At 37.9% G+C, this 17,692-nt stretch overlaps 1 protein-coding gene across 2 annotated transcripts in view; it reads right to left on the bottom strand.

Annotated features, from left to right (window-relative positions):
• dgkg (diacylglycerol kinase, gamma) overlaps positions 1-17,692 on the bottom strand; it is a 131,161-nt gene that overhangs the window by 49,286 nt on the left and 64,183 nt on the right. For both annotated transcript variants that reach the window (XM_016532382.1, XM_016532383.1), the window contains 6 exons: positions 15,847-15,954; positions 15,677-15,750; positions 14,147-14,221; positions 10,415-10,500; positions 6,100-6,189; positions 2,526-2,686 (listed from right to left, as the gene is read on the bottom strand). In XM_016532382.1, coding sequence (XP_016387868.1) covers positions 2,526-2,686; positions 6,100-6,189; positions 10,415-10,500; positions 14,147-14,221; positions 15,677-15,750; positions 15,847-15,954 — 594 coding nt within the window. The remainder of the gene's footprint in view (positions 1-2,525; positions 2,687-6,099; positions 6,190-10,414; positions 10,501-14,146; positions 14,222-15,676; positions 15,751-15,846; positions 15,955-17,692) is intronic.

Here is a 17,692-nt window from a genome sequence, read left to right as displayed (position 1 = left end):
TAAAGCAGTAGCCACTAGCACCACCAAACATAATTACAACAATAAATACAGCAATGTCTGGATGTTTACACTTTTTAGAGATATTAAAGGGACAGTTCAATCAAAAATTAATACACTGTCATCATTTACTCACCCTCATGTTTCAAACCTGTATCCCTTTTTTTCAATTGCAGAACACAAAAGAAGATATTTTGAATAATGTTTGGGTCCAATCTACATTGGATCCCACTGACTTTTATTGTATGGGCACATTTCTCGAAATATTTTAAAATACAAAGTCATACAGGTTTGGAACAACATGAGAGTGAATAAATGATGACAGAATGTTAAATTTTTGAGCGAATTAACCCTTTAACCTACAACTGTCTACCTTTTAGTTTTCTCTGTATTTTTTAAATCCAAAAAAGAGACACTACTGCTTAAAAGAAAATATCCAACTCACCAGACAGTTTTTAATATATTGCTGTCTTGTGAGAAGTAGCATTAGTGCCAAGCCATGCAAGGACCCACATGGCACAGTCAGTCCACCCCCCATCACAAGACTCAGGGTTCATAGTATAGGCCATTGTCCATTCACAGTCAGCACTCCTTCACGTTACCCAGCCTCTTCAAACCACCACACTGTATCATCAGATGGGCTGACACAAACCTGACCAGAACAAAAAGCTGCGTCTTCGCAGTGTTTCTGTATTTGAATTGACACAAATGGTAACTCTTTAGTGTAGGGACCAATTCTCACTATAAACTAGTTGCTTATTAGCATGCCTGTTATTAACATATTGGCTGTTCATTAGTACTTATAAAGCACATATTCTTCATGACCATATTCTACATCCCTAATCCTACCAAATACCTAAACTTAACAAGTGCCTTACTAACTATGAATAAGCAGCAAATTAGGAGTTTATTGAGGCAAAAGTGGTAGCCAATGGTTTGTTAATAGCAAGAATTGGCTCCAAAGAGAAAGGAAAACTTGAAATCGCATCATATGACCCCTTTAAAATGAAGTATGACCACACAAACTTAATTATTTTAGAGCATATTATTTATCATAAATAGGTAAATAAGTCACAGGAATAAATTACATTTTAAAATATATCAAAATAGAAAACATATATCTAACAATATTTTATAATACTACAGGTTTTACTGTATTTTTGATCAAATAAAAAGTGAGCATAAGAGACTTCTTTCAAAAACATTCATGTACATGAAGTATAAGGAACTGAGGTCTGCTAATCATTACATATGCATTATATATCCTATAGAGCTAGAATGCTAGATGTATTATTTGCACAATCCAACAACAATTTTTCAAGGCTTCTACAACAATAACTCTTATGAGGTCCGTGTCATTGGCTGATGAACACAGAGACAGCGGGACACTAAGCCGAGTTACATAACAGCCCCGAAGTGGCGCATTCCTCCATGCCACCTTGCGTAAAAGCTTATATGTGCCTCCTGCCACTCTTCACACCCATTTCAACCAGGTCAGGTGGCCCGTTTCAGGTCGCATCACTATTTCTGGCCATTCTAAATGTGGCCTGACTACTTGGCACATTTCAGCGAGATAAAACAGCAGTCATCCAACACACCTGGGATTTGGCTGATTATAATAGAATATTGGACATTTTTCAGAAATGAAAGCAGACTTACTATTTATAGTGAGGGGTTCTAAAAACAGGACAGAAATTAATCATTAGCTAAACAAGGGGAGGACGACAGGCTCACGGAGACTCACCTGGCCCCTGTGTGGCCAGACTGTGCCAGCGAAAGAACAGAAATTCAGCCCGATCTGCAAATAACCTCATTGGCATTCACTCCTGCATCTTTGAATTTTGTTTTCCTCTCATTTTATTCGGGATCTTTTCAGCAACTTCTACGTCAGTAACTTCTTACAGTAATAGAAAGTGACCATCTATCCATCCGGCAAAAACCACTTAAAAAAAAAAAAACACTTATTTATTTGTTATATAATCTGCCCCACAAGTTGGTATATAAAAAGAAGTAGAAAAGATTATGTAACTACTCTGTGAAAGGAAGATTTTTTTTGTCAAAAAAAAAAACAAAAACATATTGAATCGACATTTAACTGCTCTGATAATAAGTGCTTGATTATAGCAACAACATGGGATATAACATTTGAACAGAAGAGGGTTGCTAAGCAACTGTGTGTGAGAAGGAGAATTCTGTGCAATAATACACAGAGTCACAGGCATGACACTCTTTCAGACGCAGTAAATCACATCAGCAAAGTTGGAACATGTTGTTGTTCCCCTGACAATTATAATTAATTCTAATGCTACATGAGAAAACAACGTTTAATTAATCACAAATTACTTTAAAGAGCAGTTTAGCCTCAGGTTTTGGTAAAAGTACACTCTCATAATGGGGAGTAAGAGATTTAGTCTGATGAATGAGTGTGGATAGAAGGAGAAGGTTTAATATAACGGCTCTTTCAGGAGTTCTGATGTTGAGTCTCTCTGAGCTGTAAGCATTTGTGTGAAAGTGTAGTATGTTCTCACCACTCCAATGGAGAAGTAGTTGTTCACTATGCTGTAGGGCACAGGGTCGCCCTTCTCTTCCTTATCGTCAGGGACAATGTCGATGTTCCAGCGGTCAAGCAGCACTTCGGTGCTGTGCTCGATATCCCTGAGGAACTTGACCAGACTGCCTCCTTCATAGCCTGTCAATCACAACACAGACACTGCATGAACCTACATAACATATAAAGACGTGAACTGATGTGTGGATGTTGTTACTGTTGCAGCCTCACACATGAAGAAAAGCACAAAAGAAGAAGAAATCAAGCACAATTCAACTTTTGTTCTACTTGTGACAATGAAAGACTCGCATTATCTCAAATCCAAGGTTAACATGGCTTAATTAAAACTTCAACACAGCAAGATCGAATGATTAAACTTGCCTAAGAAACACAATGCTGTGACAGTATAAAGCAGCCTTTTCTTTGACAAACGACAAGTTTATTCATTTCCAATGGAGAGTACTACAGAAGATCTGACTACATATGCATACCAAATTTTCGGAGATTTGAGCTTCAGGTGTGCTAAAACAAGACCGTATGCAACCGCCAAACTGGATGTGATGTATTCTAATCAAAACTATAAGATTGAGATGAGAATGACCAATGTTTTTCATAAAACATTATTCTTTAAATACTGTTTCTGTAAAATGGGCAGAAAATGTAATAATAATATAATAATTTAGCCCTAGAAATCCTTCTATGCTTTTCTTTTAAGCATATTGGTTGTCATTTGTTTTGTGTGGATAGATTTGTAACTTCATTATTCATTCATTTTATATTGCTGAATAAGAGGAGGGCTGTTTGAGGCTGTTTGAGGACCACAACATTCAAATTTTGTTTTGTATGTTTACACTTCCGTTCAAAAGTTTGGGATCAGTAAGATTTTTAATGCTTTTTAAAGAAGTTTCGTATGCTCATCAAGGCTGTATCTATTTGATCAAAAATACAGAAAACACTGCAATTTTGTGAAATATTACTGCAATTTAAAACAACCGTTTTCTATTTTAATATACTTAAAAATATACTTTACTCCAGTCTTCAGTGTCACATGATCCTTCGGTAATCATTCTAACATGCTGATTTATAATCAATGTTGGAAACTGTTGTGCTGCTTAATATTTTTTTGGGACATGTGATACTTTTTTCAGGATTCTTTGATAAATAAAAAGATAAAAAGAACAGTGTTTATTCAAAATATAAATTTTGTGTTACAATATACACTACTATTCAAACGTTTGGGGTCAGTTAAATTTTAATTTTAAATTTTTTAAAAATTAATACTTTTATTCAGTACTGATATGTTAAATGGATAAGAAGTGATAGTAAAGACTTATATTGTTAGAAAATATTTCTATTTTGAATAAACGCTGTTCTTTTTAATTTTTTTCATTAATCAAAGAAAAAAGTATCATAGGTTCCAAAAAAATATTAAGCAGCAAATCAGTTTCAACACTGATAATAAATCAGCATATTAGAATGATTTCTGAAGGATCATGTGACACTGAAAACGTTACAATATACACTACTATTCAAACGTTTGGGGTCAGTTAAATTTTAATTTTAAATTTTTTAAAAATTAATACTTTTATTCAGTACTGATATGTTAAATGGATAAGAAGTGATAGTAAAGACTTATATTGTTAGAAAATATTTCTATTTTGAATAAATGCTGTTCTTTTTAATTTTTTTCATTAATCAAAGAAAAAAGTATCATAGGTTCCAAAAAAATATTAAGCAGCAAATCAGTCTCAACACTGATAATAAATCAGCATATTAGAATGATTTCTGAAGGATCATGTGACACTGAAAACTGGATCACAGAAATAAATTATATTTTAAAGTATATTAACATAGGAAACCAATATTAGAAATTGCAATAATATATCACAATATTACTGTTTTTTCTGTATTTTTGATCAAATAAATACAGCCTTGAGCATAAGAGACTCCATTAAAAATCTTACTAATCCCAAACTTTTGAATGAAAGTGTACATTAAAAAAAGACTAATTCAAATTGTCTACTGCATTACATCAAGGGGATGAACACCATGACCTGAGAGGATTTTGTCAATGCCTGGCAACCCTTCCAAATGACATGAAGGGATCCTTAGAAAGGTTCCCTGAGGTGATCGAACTGCAATTACTTCCTAATTGTAATGGGCAGGATACATAGTCTACTTGTTATGTTGCCATCATAAGAAGCGGCATCTCTTAACGATGGCCGACATGCTGTGAGTCAGGGGGGTCCTGGCTCCCGCCTGGCAATCCAAGGAGTAAAATATCACATGTGTGATGACACCTAGGTGCTCACTCTGCCTTTCTGAACCAGACATGCAGACGCTTCCAGGCGAACGTTACATGAACGGACGCTCACATGGCACCTCTGCACTGACTACAGGTGCTACACGTGTTTCAAAGTCAATCAACTCGCATGGAGAAAAAAAAAACAGCCTACCATCCAAATGAAATTAAGAAGGCATTTATGCAAAACCTTACCCTTTTGCACAAACCACACACATGCTCACACAGGAAACACTAATACGAGGCCAATTAATTCAGCAGCCTGTACAAGGCCATCCACACCTGCCTTAAAAGCAGATGCAGGCTCACTGATGCATATCATTCCATCATAACTACTGAATAAACCCACATATCTAATCAAGAACAAGCATATGTAATCACACAGGTTGGCAAATGATTGGCAAGTCTATATATACTCAAAGAATAGTTTATTTATCTCTTGTTAAAAATGCCTCTAACACCTCTTAACAGTGTTGTTATTAACTAAAACTACTGAAAATTATTTTTTGGTAATATAGCTAAAATAAAATGAAATATACATAATTATGTAAATACAGTTGGAAAGGCTCAGCTTATTTTAAATTAGAAAAGTTGCCTTGGTATCTAACTAAGATAAATAAGTTTAATGGGATAGTTCACTCAAAAATGAAAACTGTGTCGCCATTTACTCAACCTCAAGTTGTTCCTTACCTGTATGAGTTTCTTTACTCTGCTGAACACTAAAAAAGAATGCTGGTTGCTGGTATAGAAGTCAATGGCTACCAGCAACTGTTTGGTCAAACTGGCCCAGTACATTAATCAAGAGTTCTCCTTTTGTGCTGAAGACAAATGATGAGAGAATTTTCCTTTTTTGGGTGGACTATCCCTTCAGGTTTTTACCGAAATTGGTTTAACTGGGCAAGTGCTTGTCACGGTCATCTGTATGATGAAGATTACAGTATCAAATTCCTGAATTCAAGTGTGGTCTCAACAAATCCTGCTCTTTCATTCATGTGACTGGAGCATTCAGCTAACTACGATAAAGTTTGATCATTACAGTCTGACCTTCTGTTGGGGGGTGTGCGTGGAAATGTTTAAAAGAAAGCAGTCTCAAAATCATTTTGAAGGGTTTATACGGGATTGTGTTCAGATTCAAAGAATTCAAAGCCTAATCTCGAGTGGTTCCGTGAAGGAAAGCCCTTTAAGTTTCATTTAAAAGGCCTTTAGTAATTTCCTCCAACTGCTGGTGGACAGTCTCTTATTTATTCCTCACCTCCACCCCAGCGCAGACAGCGAGCGAGGTCATTCCCGGTACCCAGTGGCAGGATCGCAACAGGCGGATGCCGAGCAAAATTGGCCTTATCTGTTGAGAAACAAAGAGAGCTGTTAAAGCTGCTGTGTGTCATTTTCATGTTAAAACACTCTCTATTATTCCAGTTTAATGTGCAGAGTTCCTTGAAAAGTGTAAACAATGGGGCTCTGTGATGTTCAAAACATTGCACAGTGGCCTGATATAGCAACACTGGCTCAACATTTCACTGTATATTTGGGGTGGGACTATTTGTTTGGCTTAATAATGGAACATGGGGGAGTGTTAGAAAACAAAAAGGGGGGTCATTCTCCTTTTAATTTTTATTTTTTTAAATTATTTCATTTTTTGTGGAAAAAAATGTAAATATGCATTATACCTTTATACCTCAAAAAGATACATTTGTTTCAAAATATTTTCAACCCACATTAAAATATATTACTGTAAGTAAAAATAAATTTAAAGCACATATTTAACTTGGACATAAATTATGATTATATTTAATGGATTTGCATGTATGTACAATAATGTTCAAAAGTTTGAAGTTTTGAAAGAAATCTCTTATGCTCATCAAGGCTACTTTTATTTAATTAAAAATACAGTAATATTGTGAAATATTATTACAATTTAAAATATAATTTCTATTTTAACATATTATAAAACATAATTTATTCCTGTGATGGCAAGGCTAAATTTTCAGCAGCCATTACTCCAGTCTTCAAGTGTCACATGATCATATCAAAATGATGATTTGGTGCCATCAATGTTGACTACAGTTATACTGCTTTCAGGATTCTTCAATGAATAGAAAATTCAAAAGAACAGCATTTATTGGAAACAGATATCTTTTGTAAAACTACTTTTGATCAATTTAATGCATCCTTGCTGATTATAAGTAGTAATTTCTTAAAAACTTTTTTCAAACGGTAAAGTAAGGGTCCGTTCACATATCGCGTCTTTTGCGCAGTGTTGCCAACTTAGCGACTGTGTCGCTAGATTTAGCGACTTTTCAGACCCCCCTAGCGACTTTTTTCCAAAAAAGCGACTTAGCGACAAATCTAGCGACTTCTTGGACAAACCTTAGCGATGACTCAGTGTTACTGCCGCATGAGCGCGAGATCTTGCTTTCCCAGTGCGCACACACCTCTTTCTCTGCGTCTGTTGTGTTCAGAGAGAGGCTGAGATGAGCGGCGCTTTCAGTTAAAACAGATATTATGTTGCTTCTCTAATTTTACATGCAAATATAGCCGAAATCACAGCACAGGAATTGTCTTTGTCTTGTTTTATCTTATGTGTATTTGATTTCATCAGACGACGTAAAATAGATATTATGTTGCTTCTCTAATTTTACATGCAAATATAGCCGAAATCACAGCACAGGAATTGTCTTTGTCTTGTTTTATCTTATGTGTATTTGATTTCATCAGACGACGGCTCAATTATAAATCAGGATTTTTGTGCAGATAAACATCTTGGAAGGGATAGCTGGTTAATATGTAGTCTTAAAGGGCCACGTTTCAGTCACTATTTCATATTTATCCTGTTGTATGACAACAGAAACAGTAAAATATATAAATGAAAACAGTTTTATTGAGAATTTGACTAAATTAAAATACAGTATGTGAGCACAGAGAGACAAACAAATGTAAAAGGAAATAGGACGCGATGACGTCATGAATATGATAATTAGCGTATGACGTCATCTAGCGACATTTAGCGACTTTTCAAACTGGCTTTAACTACTTTCCATTGAAAGAAGTTGGCAACACTGCTTTTGCGCACTCAAGTTCGTTATTTCAAACTCAGGCACGCTCATAATGGAAGCGACGCGGTGCTCATTTTTTCCAGGCGCGTCCGCGCCGCATCGAGATAAAAACATTTCAACTTTCAGAATGCCACAAGCGCACCGTGGGTCATGTGACAAGAACCAACCAATCAGCTTCATCCTTTCCCGTAACAACATTGAAAGCTCAGCCAAGATGAAGGAACAGCTGATCATAGCTGTACAGGGATAGCCATTTTAAAATAAATTTAGTAGCAGAGCTACTGCAAGCGATTTTTAGTGCTGCAAATCCATTTATCATGGTTGCTTAGCAACGGCAGATGCCTCCGGAGCGCAAGCGCCCGAACGCTTTGGAAAAAAGCAGAAAGCGGCACGCCTAGCATTTTCCACGCGTTTTTAGGCGCGACATGTGAATGGCCCCTAAATGCACTAATATGGAATATATATTACACTCTTGAAGTGTGTAATATATGGTTGAAGACCCTGGGGTCGGTTGCATAAAACGCTTCGACTAGTCTTAAAAAGTTAGTCGTCTAATTTTTTTTCTTCAAGACTGGTCATAACTTTTTGAAGTCAGTTATAAAAAAGGAGAATGGTCTAATTTTAATCCAAAAATTAAGTCTGCTTACCTCTTGGCTAACTAATAGTTGGTCAAACAAGTTCTTAAGACACAGTCTTAACATAGTGGCTATGTTTATGCAACTGGACCCTGATCTTACTTCTCCTTTAAAAGGCACTGAAGTTAGGTATACAGCATTGGCTAGTGCTTCATACATCAATGTGTATCATTCCTCACAATAATTCACAATACATTTTGTTTGTTTCTCTTGTTCTGAGACACACAGCAGTGTGTGCTATCTGCCGAAGAGAGGCAACATGATGAACTGTATCTTTCTATCCTCACGCTGATGGTCCCTGTGTGGCTTATTGCTATGTGCACAGGGACTGCGGGGACGTTGTTTTCAGTGCTGGTCCGTATGGCGTGATGTACTGTCTAACCGCAGGGGCTCTCTGAGTAATCGTCAGCAGCAGACATTTTCTAATACCAGTCAAACTCGTGTGGGTGAACAACAAGCAAGGACTGATCGCAGAGTGGCTCTCATTCAAAAGCTGCTCCTAAATCATCACTTTAGGGCTGTTAGGAGGACAAACTCCCACATGCGTCCCTGTCCTCCTCAATTTGCCAGGCTAAAGAGTCTCTAAAGGGATAAAGAGCACATCGCTTCTGATCTAAGTTCAGGTTTCAGTACTGTCAGCCAATTGCAATTTCGAGCCAAAGGTTTGGAGACCAAGTTGATTCTAAATCAGCACTTAGCGGCGATATCTACCACCGCCCACACAGGTTCCTCTCCAGCGCTTGTCCATTAACATCAATACGGCTGTCAGGAGGGGGAAAGATAGGCCATTATATCTGCATTCACTCATATGAAAGAGGTCACAGATGAGTCAATGCGTTTCCTAGAAACAATGATTTGTGAACAATCTTTCTGACGGTTAAACATCACGATTATATGTGCCTTAAATAAGAGTCAAGTACCACATGGAAGGATGTACTAATGTTCGAATCTTTGTCGATGAATTGGTTGACATGCTTTATTGATCTCCTAGGGGAAATGCAGATGCAAAATAGCAGGAAATATAAAGTGCAATCCAACTAGACGGTCAGTATAAGATCTGTATCTCAAATGAAGGTGTTTTCTTTGCTCATATCATTAAAAACTAATCTTGAAAGATGAAAGTGATATTTAGCAAACAAGAAATCATTTTATTTTCTGTACAGAGCAGCTGAAATACTGTCGTGTGAGAAATCCCAATGCGAGTTCATGATACTTATGCATGTACCATATAAACGTCTACATTAGGCTGATGGTCTATTAAGTCCATGTAACAGTGTTAATTATTACAGCTCTGGAAAACACTGATTGCTGATCTGTACTCACCAATACAGTCCAAAATCCACCCCACTGATCCATCGCCTCCATTGCACTTGAGCATTTGCACAGTGAAGCAGGACAGAGGCTGAAGAAGATATCACCCTCTGCTGGTCAGGAGCATATACTGCAGCACATGGGTGACTGGGGAACATATCCTGCATATAGACACATGTGGGATCTGCTATAGCACTGAGTGTCACACGCAAGCAAAGCAGTCACACAAGTGTGTGAAAAATTTATACTGTGTAACCTCTTTTGATAGGCTCTGACACTGCAGCATGTTTTATGTATACAGGACAAGAGCAAAAGAGGAGAGTAAATGTGCCACTACGTTTACCATGAAAACAGTCAATCAAGCAGTTCTCAGTTTTTCATACCTTCTCAGGTTTATTGCTGTAGTGCTATGAAAATTCTCTATGAAAAACTATATCGACAACAACAACATCCTCGACTTATGCATGTACCATATAAACGTCTACATTAGGCTGATGGTCTATTAAGTCCATGTAACAGTGTTAATTATTACAGCTCTGGAAAACACTGATTGCTGATCTGTACTCACCAATACAGTCCAAAATCCACCCCACTGATCCATCGCCTCCACAGGCCAGCACGCGGAAATTGGGCACGTCTCGAAAAAAGTTGAGCCTGGGAGACATAAAAACAATGAGATGGTGCCTTTCATATATTTGCATGAAAGCTTTCCTTGGTCCTATAATTAAAGTGATCCTGTGGAGTGACAACACTGCAGCAAAGCAAACCTACCCAACAATCTACAGCATTCACACTATTCCCCAGTGGCAATGCACAGTTTACTATTCAGTGCTTTATGGTTGATCTGAAGGATGTTACAGAAGCTTTGTGTTGTTTTTATTCAGTGTCATGGGAGAAAAACTCTGGAAGTCAACCCATTGAGACGCCAAAACATCTAAACTGAAGCCTTTTTGGCACATTGTTTCTACACTTTTGACTGTTACCAAGTTTGAGTCCCGAAACTTTGTTCACTTTTTATTTGTTTGTGAACTGGCCTACCTCGACATGGATGTCCACTGAAGTTCAATAGCTGAGTAACACAAGTGGAACATGGCTGTGTGGTTCTGGACAGGCTTGAGCTGGAATCATGTTTCAGTCTGACTAAATGAGCTCTGTTCCAGATAAATTTGTAATGTACCAGTGCCGGTCTGTTTGAAATGGCAACGTAGGCTGCTGTTGTAGAGATGCGATTTGCGTAAACAATTCCTTCTCCAATGACATGGGCAACAGAGAACAGATACTTGAGCAATCTATGTGTTTTTCCATATAAAGCTGTAAGAGTGGCCTCTTCTGCGCAGACACTTAGCAAAAGAGCACACTTGTCTATTTTCATCTCTCCATCTTTGGTCAATCATCAGTTCAGAAATTTTTAAATGAAATGACCAGGAGATTGAAAAAAAAGAAAGATCAGATGAGAATATAACCCAATTAAAGTGGTTTGTTCTCAGATAATCCATCTGCAGCGTTAATAGTGAAGCTGTACTGATGATACACAGCATTATATTTACATTTATTCATTTAGCAGATGCTTAGATCCATCCAGAGCGACACAATCAATTGATTCTATAATCATTTACTCGCCTTCATGTAGATTCAAACCTATGAGATTCTTCTGTGGAACACATACAATCCATACAATCGAAGTCAATAATCACCAAAACTTTCTGATTACCAACATTCTTCAAAATATCTTCCTTTGTGTTCAACAAAGGGAATAAAGTCTGAGAGCTTTAGAATGACATGAAAGTGAATAAATGACATCATTTACATTTTTAGGCAAATAAACCAGAATATTAGAAAGCCAAAACAGCAGTGTAAGAGCAGTATAGAAAAATAAGTAGATTTATGTTCAAATAAAGTGAATTCAAAAATCTAAATCAAACAGCGGTAAGGAATACAATTTAAACAGTACTGTTTATTTGCTTTTTATTAAATAGTACTGTTCAAAACTTTGGGGTCAGTAGGACTTTGTAATGCTTATGTCTCTTATGCTCACCCATGCTGCATTTATTTGATCAAAAAATACAGCAAAACAGTAATATTGTGATTATTACAATTTATAATAACTTCTTTTGTATTATTTTGAAATGTAATTTATTTTGTAATGGCAAAGCTGAATTTTCAGCAGTCAGATGTGCTGCTTAATCCCCCCAGGATTCATTTACAAATTGAATGTTCAAAAGAACTGCGTTTTTTTAAAACAGAAATCCTTTGTAACATTGTAAATGCCTTTACTGTCCCATTTGACCAATTTCATGTATCCTAAACCAAATTTCTTAATTAAAAAAATCTTACTGACCCTTAACTTTTGATCAGTAGTGTATTTATTTAGTTGCTTTTCCCCTCTAATATAAATGTATAATGTTTGACTGAATTTTGGTTGCTTTTTCTTTCAGAATAATTCTCTGTATTAATGAAGAGCTGTTACCACAAGCAATGGCACAGTCATTAACAGGACACATTAAAAACATCACATCTAAAAAGGCTGCCCTTGATCTACATGCTTATAAATTATCGAAGTGCTTAAGAAAGAACATTTAATATATGTCCAAATTGTTCTCCATGAGTGAAATCAGCAATGTCACACAATCTCTCTCTCTCTCTCTCTCTGAGTGGTCTCTTCAGGATGAGCAGTGCTCCAGTCGTGACTACAGAACACTGTGTGGTGGGAGGGGGATCTGGGACGGAAGGTTAGCCTGCTTTCCTGCGAAACGACCATTGCTTAGCATTTGTTCTGTACTTCTCTCTCTCTCTCTCTCTCTCTCTTCTTTTTCCTGAATGAGAATCACTGTTGCACAACCGCAGGATGCTGAACAGAATGTACTCATGCGTTTTGAGTGGGTTTGTAGAATGTGTAACTGCATAATAGTAGTACACTAAAGTGGAAGTGAGAGCTCATAGCAAATAAAAAACACAAATGAAATCTCTCCAATATCTAAAACTGTTAGATAAATGTATTCTGCTTCTCAGATCTTTCTCTTGAGAAATAAGCCCAGAAAAGATCTTAATGTCTTAAACTGTGCTCAGATTTGCCAACTTTAATATGAACGTAAAATTCATGATGGAAAAAAACCTTAAACCAGCCTACTGTAAACTGGTTTATGCTGGTCTTTCGGTCAAGCCAAGCTAGTTTTAACTGCATGACCAGCTAGTGGCAGCCTAAAGCTAGCCAAAACCTCCCTAAACCAGCTAACGGACCAATCTGACCATGCTGGGAGAACAATTTAGACCAGCAAATCAACTTAGACTGGTTTAAGATGTTAAGATGATTTCTCATCAAGTTCTTCCGAGGTCAAATGATCTAATCTGTGCCATCCTAAATATACTGCTCTATATCAATGTTGTTATTATTAACTAAAACTATTTCTGTGCTACTCATCCGCTGTATGGACAAACTACTGCAAAAAATGCTTTGTTAATCAAAATAAAATCAAATATAAAAATTTGATGAAAAACACATGAAAAATAGGAATATAGCCTTGACAACTGAAATGAGTTTAAGTTCAAAAGCACTAAAATTACTAAAAAGGAAAATAAAAAGATTAAATCTAAATAGAAATAAAAAAAACTAAAAATAATACAATTATAAAAATTTAAAGTCATTTCAAAGTATAAATAGTGTAGTAGTATAAAATAATACTAACACTGTTCTTCTTAACATATTGCCTACAATGGTCTCATTTGCATTTATTTCTATTAAAACATTTGAATTCAAATCTCTGATACTATGTATGGAGTATATGCCAATTTGGCGCTCATAAAATAATATGTAAATATGATCCTCTTACAGTGACATTGTCAGATTTCACTGATATGCTACTGTTGAAACTGATTTGGATGACCTTGAGTTGGTCTATTGTTAAAGACAGGTGGGGTGCATGGGTTAAGAGGCTTTAGTAAAATGTAGTCGCTTATAGAGGAAGCCTCGTCGTGACTGACAGGCTCAGAAGAACATTCAGCGCTTGAATTAATACATTTACTCAGCAGGGGGCTGCTTGAGTCATAGTAAATGTCTTGTAGGTCTCTCAAAGTCAGCTCCATTTTGCAAGTGGTTCCTCTCGCAGACTAGTTGATTGCAGGTTGGCTCACTTTATTGCAGGTTTGTAGAAGCAAAAAAATAAGAGAGAGAGGGAGCCATGCCAGAACAAAACAACAGTGAGAATGTCAAACTGTTTTTGAGCAATTCCCTGTCATGACTCAAAAAATGTTTTATGCGCACACATCTCCCTTGAAATTTGATGGTGGTTTTTAATAGTCTTACCCCGCCATGGGTCCTCCTCGATCCAGACTGTACACCTGTCTGGGGTTAAGCAGGTACTGGAATTTCCGCAGCACCCTGATGAAGACAGATGAGAACAGAAAAGCATTAAAAGACACATAGAGGAATGACATTTTTAAACGTAATCACTGTGAACTTCACAATATGATAAAAGGCTTAAAGGGATAATTCAACCAAAATTAACAATTCTGCAATCATTTACCAACCCTCTTGTCATTCCAAGCCCAAATGACTTTCCTTCTTTCATTGAACACAAAGGTTTAATTTCTGAAGAATATCCTGGTCAATCTGTACAAAATTATTAAATACGGAGGTGACAATCAAAGAAAAAAAAAAAAACACTATAAAATATCATATATGTTATTATGGATAGAAAATCTTGACATGCATCCTATCTCTTCTTGGTACCTTCATAAGAGATCATGAGAGAAGTGCGATGCGATGCCCACCCCAATTAATCAAAGAAATAATCAACAGATTGTTCATCGCAGCTCTAATGTTGGAAATGAGTAAATGATGACAGAATGTTCTATTTTGGTTGAACTGTTCCTTGAAAAGACAGATAGACAAACATATGGAGGAATGATATTCTTAAAACGTCATCATTCCTTTATCATAAAAGGCCACACAAACCTCGGAATCAATGAAATTAAGCAAGACAGAAACACACATACACAGGTTGCACACTGTCGCAGCAGTGCCCCTCAATAACCTTGAAGCAATAAAATGATTATTGAGGACTGCAATGTCCTTCACTTCTAACTCTGTTAGCTACTCTGCCCCTTTAGTATGCAAAGACACAGAGAGAGGAAGAGAAATAAGAGCGAGAGAGAAATAAGAGCGAGAGAGAAATAAGACGGGCTGTTAGTTTGAGGTGCGTCACAAGCTATGCTTTTATGTGGGGGTGATTATTTGAGCACTTATCAACACTGAAGAATTCATTCATTCCCTAAGCGAAGAACAAAAGAACGCAGTCAAGTGTCAAGCCCGACCAATGAGCTTTCAGTACGCTGCTCAGAGTGAATATGGTGGAAAAATACACTCGGTACAGTATGATTCAACGGTGACCACTCTGTTCCTTTGTTTGCATCAAAGAACCACCAAAATGGCCTTTCTTTTTTGGGGCCAGGGCAGTTATCGCGTCTTTGTTTGAGCACATGTCTAATAATGGAGGATAATCGGCCAATTAATGGTATTTTAAACTGTGTTGCTATGGTGATGCCAGCACAAAATCCTAAAACCGGTCTCCCGGAGGACATTGGGTGGGTGGTGAGAGCTGAAACAACACCCACATTCTTCCTCCTTTAACAGCATTACTGTCTCCTGCTAGCTTTGATGGTATTTAGGACACTGCCAGTAAGCAAGAAAAAGAGTGGGACTTTTGTTTAACATGTCTATGCAGATTCGACTGACTTCAGATGGTTTGACAAACCTCCTCATTGGAACCATTACAGCAGTACAAGGTCGGAGAATATGAAAAATGATGCAACAGTTTGAGCTTCAAACGTTTACCTCTCTCCCTGCTGACCGCCACTTTTAGGATTAACCAGCACGAGGAGGGGGTGCGTCCCAGGCAGAGGCGTGATCTTAAAAAGCAGAAAGGGAGAAAAAGTTACAAACACACATGCAGTACATGTGCTGCACAGATTTGCATTCCCAGAGTGTGTCTGCTGAGGACTCACCTGCAGTGCCTGACCGTCACCGGTGACCTTGAAACACTGGCCGGTGTCCTCAGGGCTGTTACTGGGGGATGATTCTCCTTCACCTCTTTTGACGGCAGAATGACGGTCCTACAGATATAGAGACATTACAGTGAACATCAACAAACAGAGACGGAGTGAGACAGATGTGCATCTGAGATAAGAATGACAAGAAAAATGCAATTTCAGAATCTGTCTCATTTTATTATATTTCTCTTTAACTTAGAAAGAATTGATGTTTTAGCATTTCTACAGGTCGTTTTACAAGGTCGTTAGACTAGACATGTTCGCAAGTCTCAATCATAGAGCCCATGTCAAAGTTCTTTATATACATACAGAAATTAAAACTTTTATTCAGCAAGGATGCATTAAACTGACCAAAAGTGACAGTGAACACTATAAAAAATGCTGGGTTGTTTTAACCCAACGTTGGGTTAAAACAACCCAGCATTTTTTAGAGTGAAGACATTTACAATGTTATTAAAAAAATCTATTTCAAGTACATTTTCAAATTCTACTTCTATTTGAAAATCTACTTCAGAATTACTGCTGTTAATTATAACTTTCTATTCATCAAGTAATCCTAAAAAAAAGTATCATGGAAATTATTTGGTGAAGTCATTTGTAACTGTAATGGAACTACTTCATAGCTGTGCATTTCCTGGACAACAACTGCACACCTTTCATCAACCAATCAGAATCACACATTCAATAGCCCAATTGTTTTTATTTTTTACAGTATCCAGTAAATGCAGTCTTTGCGAACATAATAGACTTTTTTCAAAAACAAAATAATCTTACTGACTCCAGTTCAAACTTGTTTGTGAATTTCCTTGATTATTATGAAAATACAGTATACAGTGGGTACGGAAAGTATTCAGACCCCCTTAAATTTTTCACTCTTTGTTATATTGCAGCCATTTGCTAAAATCATTTAAGTTAATTTTTTTTTCCTCATTGTTTTGTATGTGTCAACATTCTCATCTTCGTGTGTTTTCCTGGTTCCCTTGAAGTCATTAAAATATCCTTATTGATGTACTCCTCGTTTCCTCGTTCCTCGCTCCGTGCTACTCCACAGTAGCCGGTTCGTGACAGAATACCAGACCAGGACAGTAAGCGGCGCCCCTTCTCCCCGTGTTTGTTTTTCATTTTTAAAGTCTTTTGTTTTCCTGTGTGTTTCTCCCCGTGGCATGGAAGTAGCCGCTCGTTTTATCGCCTTCGTGGAGTATGCGAGGGAGTTCAGCAAGATCGCCGCAAAAACAGCGCTGGACGACGCCACGCTCAACTCTCTGTTCTGGATCGGGGCCAATTGATATCTCCCCGTGGACCTCCCAGACACCACAGGACTGAGCTGGAGGGACGGGATTCTCTGGTGTCTAGAGAGCGTCCAGCCCCAGTCCAGAACCAGCCCGCCGGCTGTTCCTCAGTCAAGGCCATCCGGCCGCGACATTCTCAAGCCCGCCGGCGGTTGAGCTCGCTCCAGTGTCGGCTCCAGACCCAGAGCTCGCTCCAGTGTTGGCTCCAGCCCCCGAATCTAGCCCACGGAGGGCTCCTGTTTCCAAGTTCAGCCAGTCCATAGTGGCCGGGCTGAGTGGCGAGGCCAAGGCCACGGAGGCCATCCAGCCATGACCTTCTGAGTTCCCTGCTCCGCTGTGGCCTACTGAACTGTCTGCTCCGCCGTGGCCTCCTAGTCTGCCTGCGGCTCCTGTTCCCGAGTTTAGCCCACGGAGGGCTCCTGTTCCCCAGTTTAGCCCACGGAGGGCTCCTGTTCCCCAGTTTAGCCCAGAGAGGGCTCCTGTTCCCGAGTTTAGCCCAGAGAAGGCTCCAG

The sequence above is a fragment of the Sinocyclocheilus rhinocerous genome, unplaced genomic scaffold, assembly GCF_001515625.1.
Source record: "Sinocyclocheilus rhinocerous isolate Xijiao unplaced genomic scaffold, SAMN03320098_v1.1 scaffold755, whole genome shotgun sequence".
NCBI classification, from domain to species: domain Eukaryota; kingdom Metazoa; phylum Chordata; class Actinopteri; order Cypriniformes; family Cyprinidae; genus Sinocyclocheilus; species Sinocyclocheilus rhinocerous.
The sequence above is the reverse complement of the archived record's forward strand: the minus strand, read 5'-3'. Positions and strand labels throughout refer to the sequence as shown.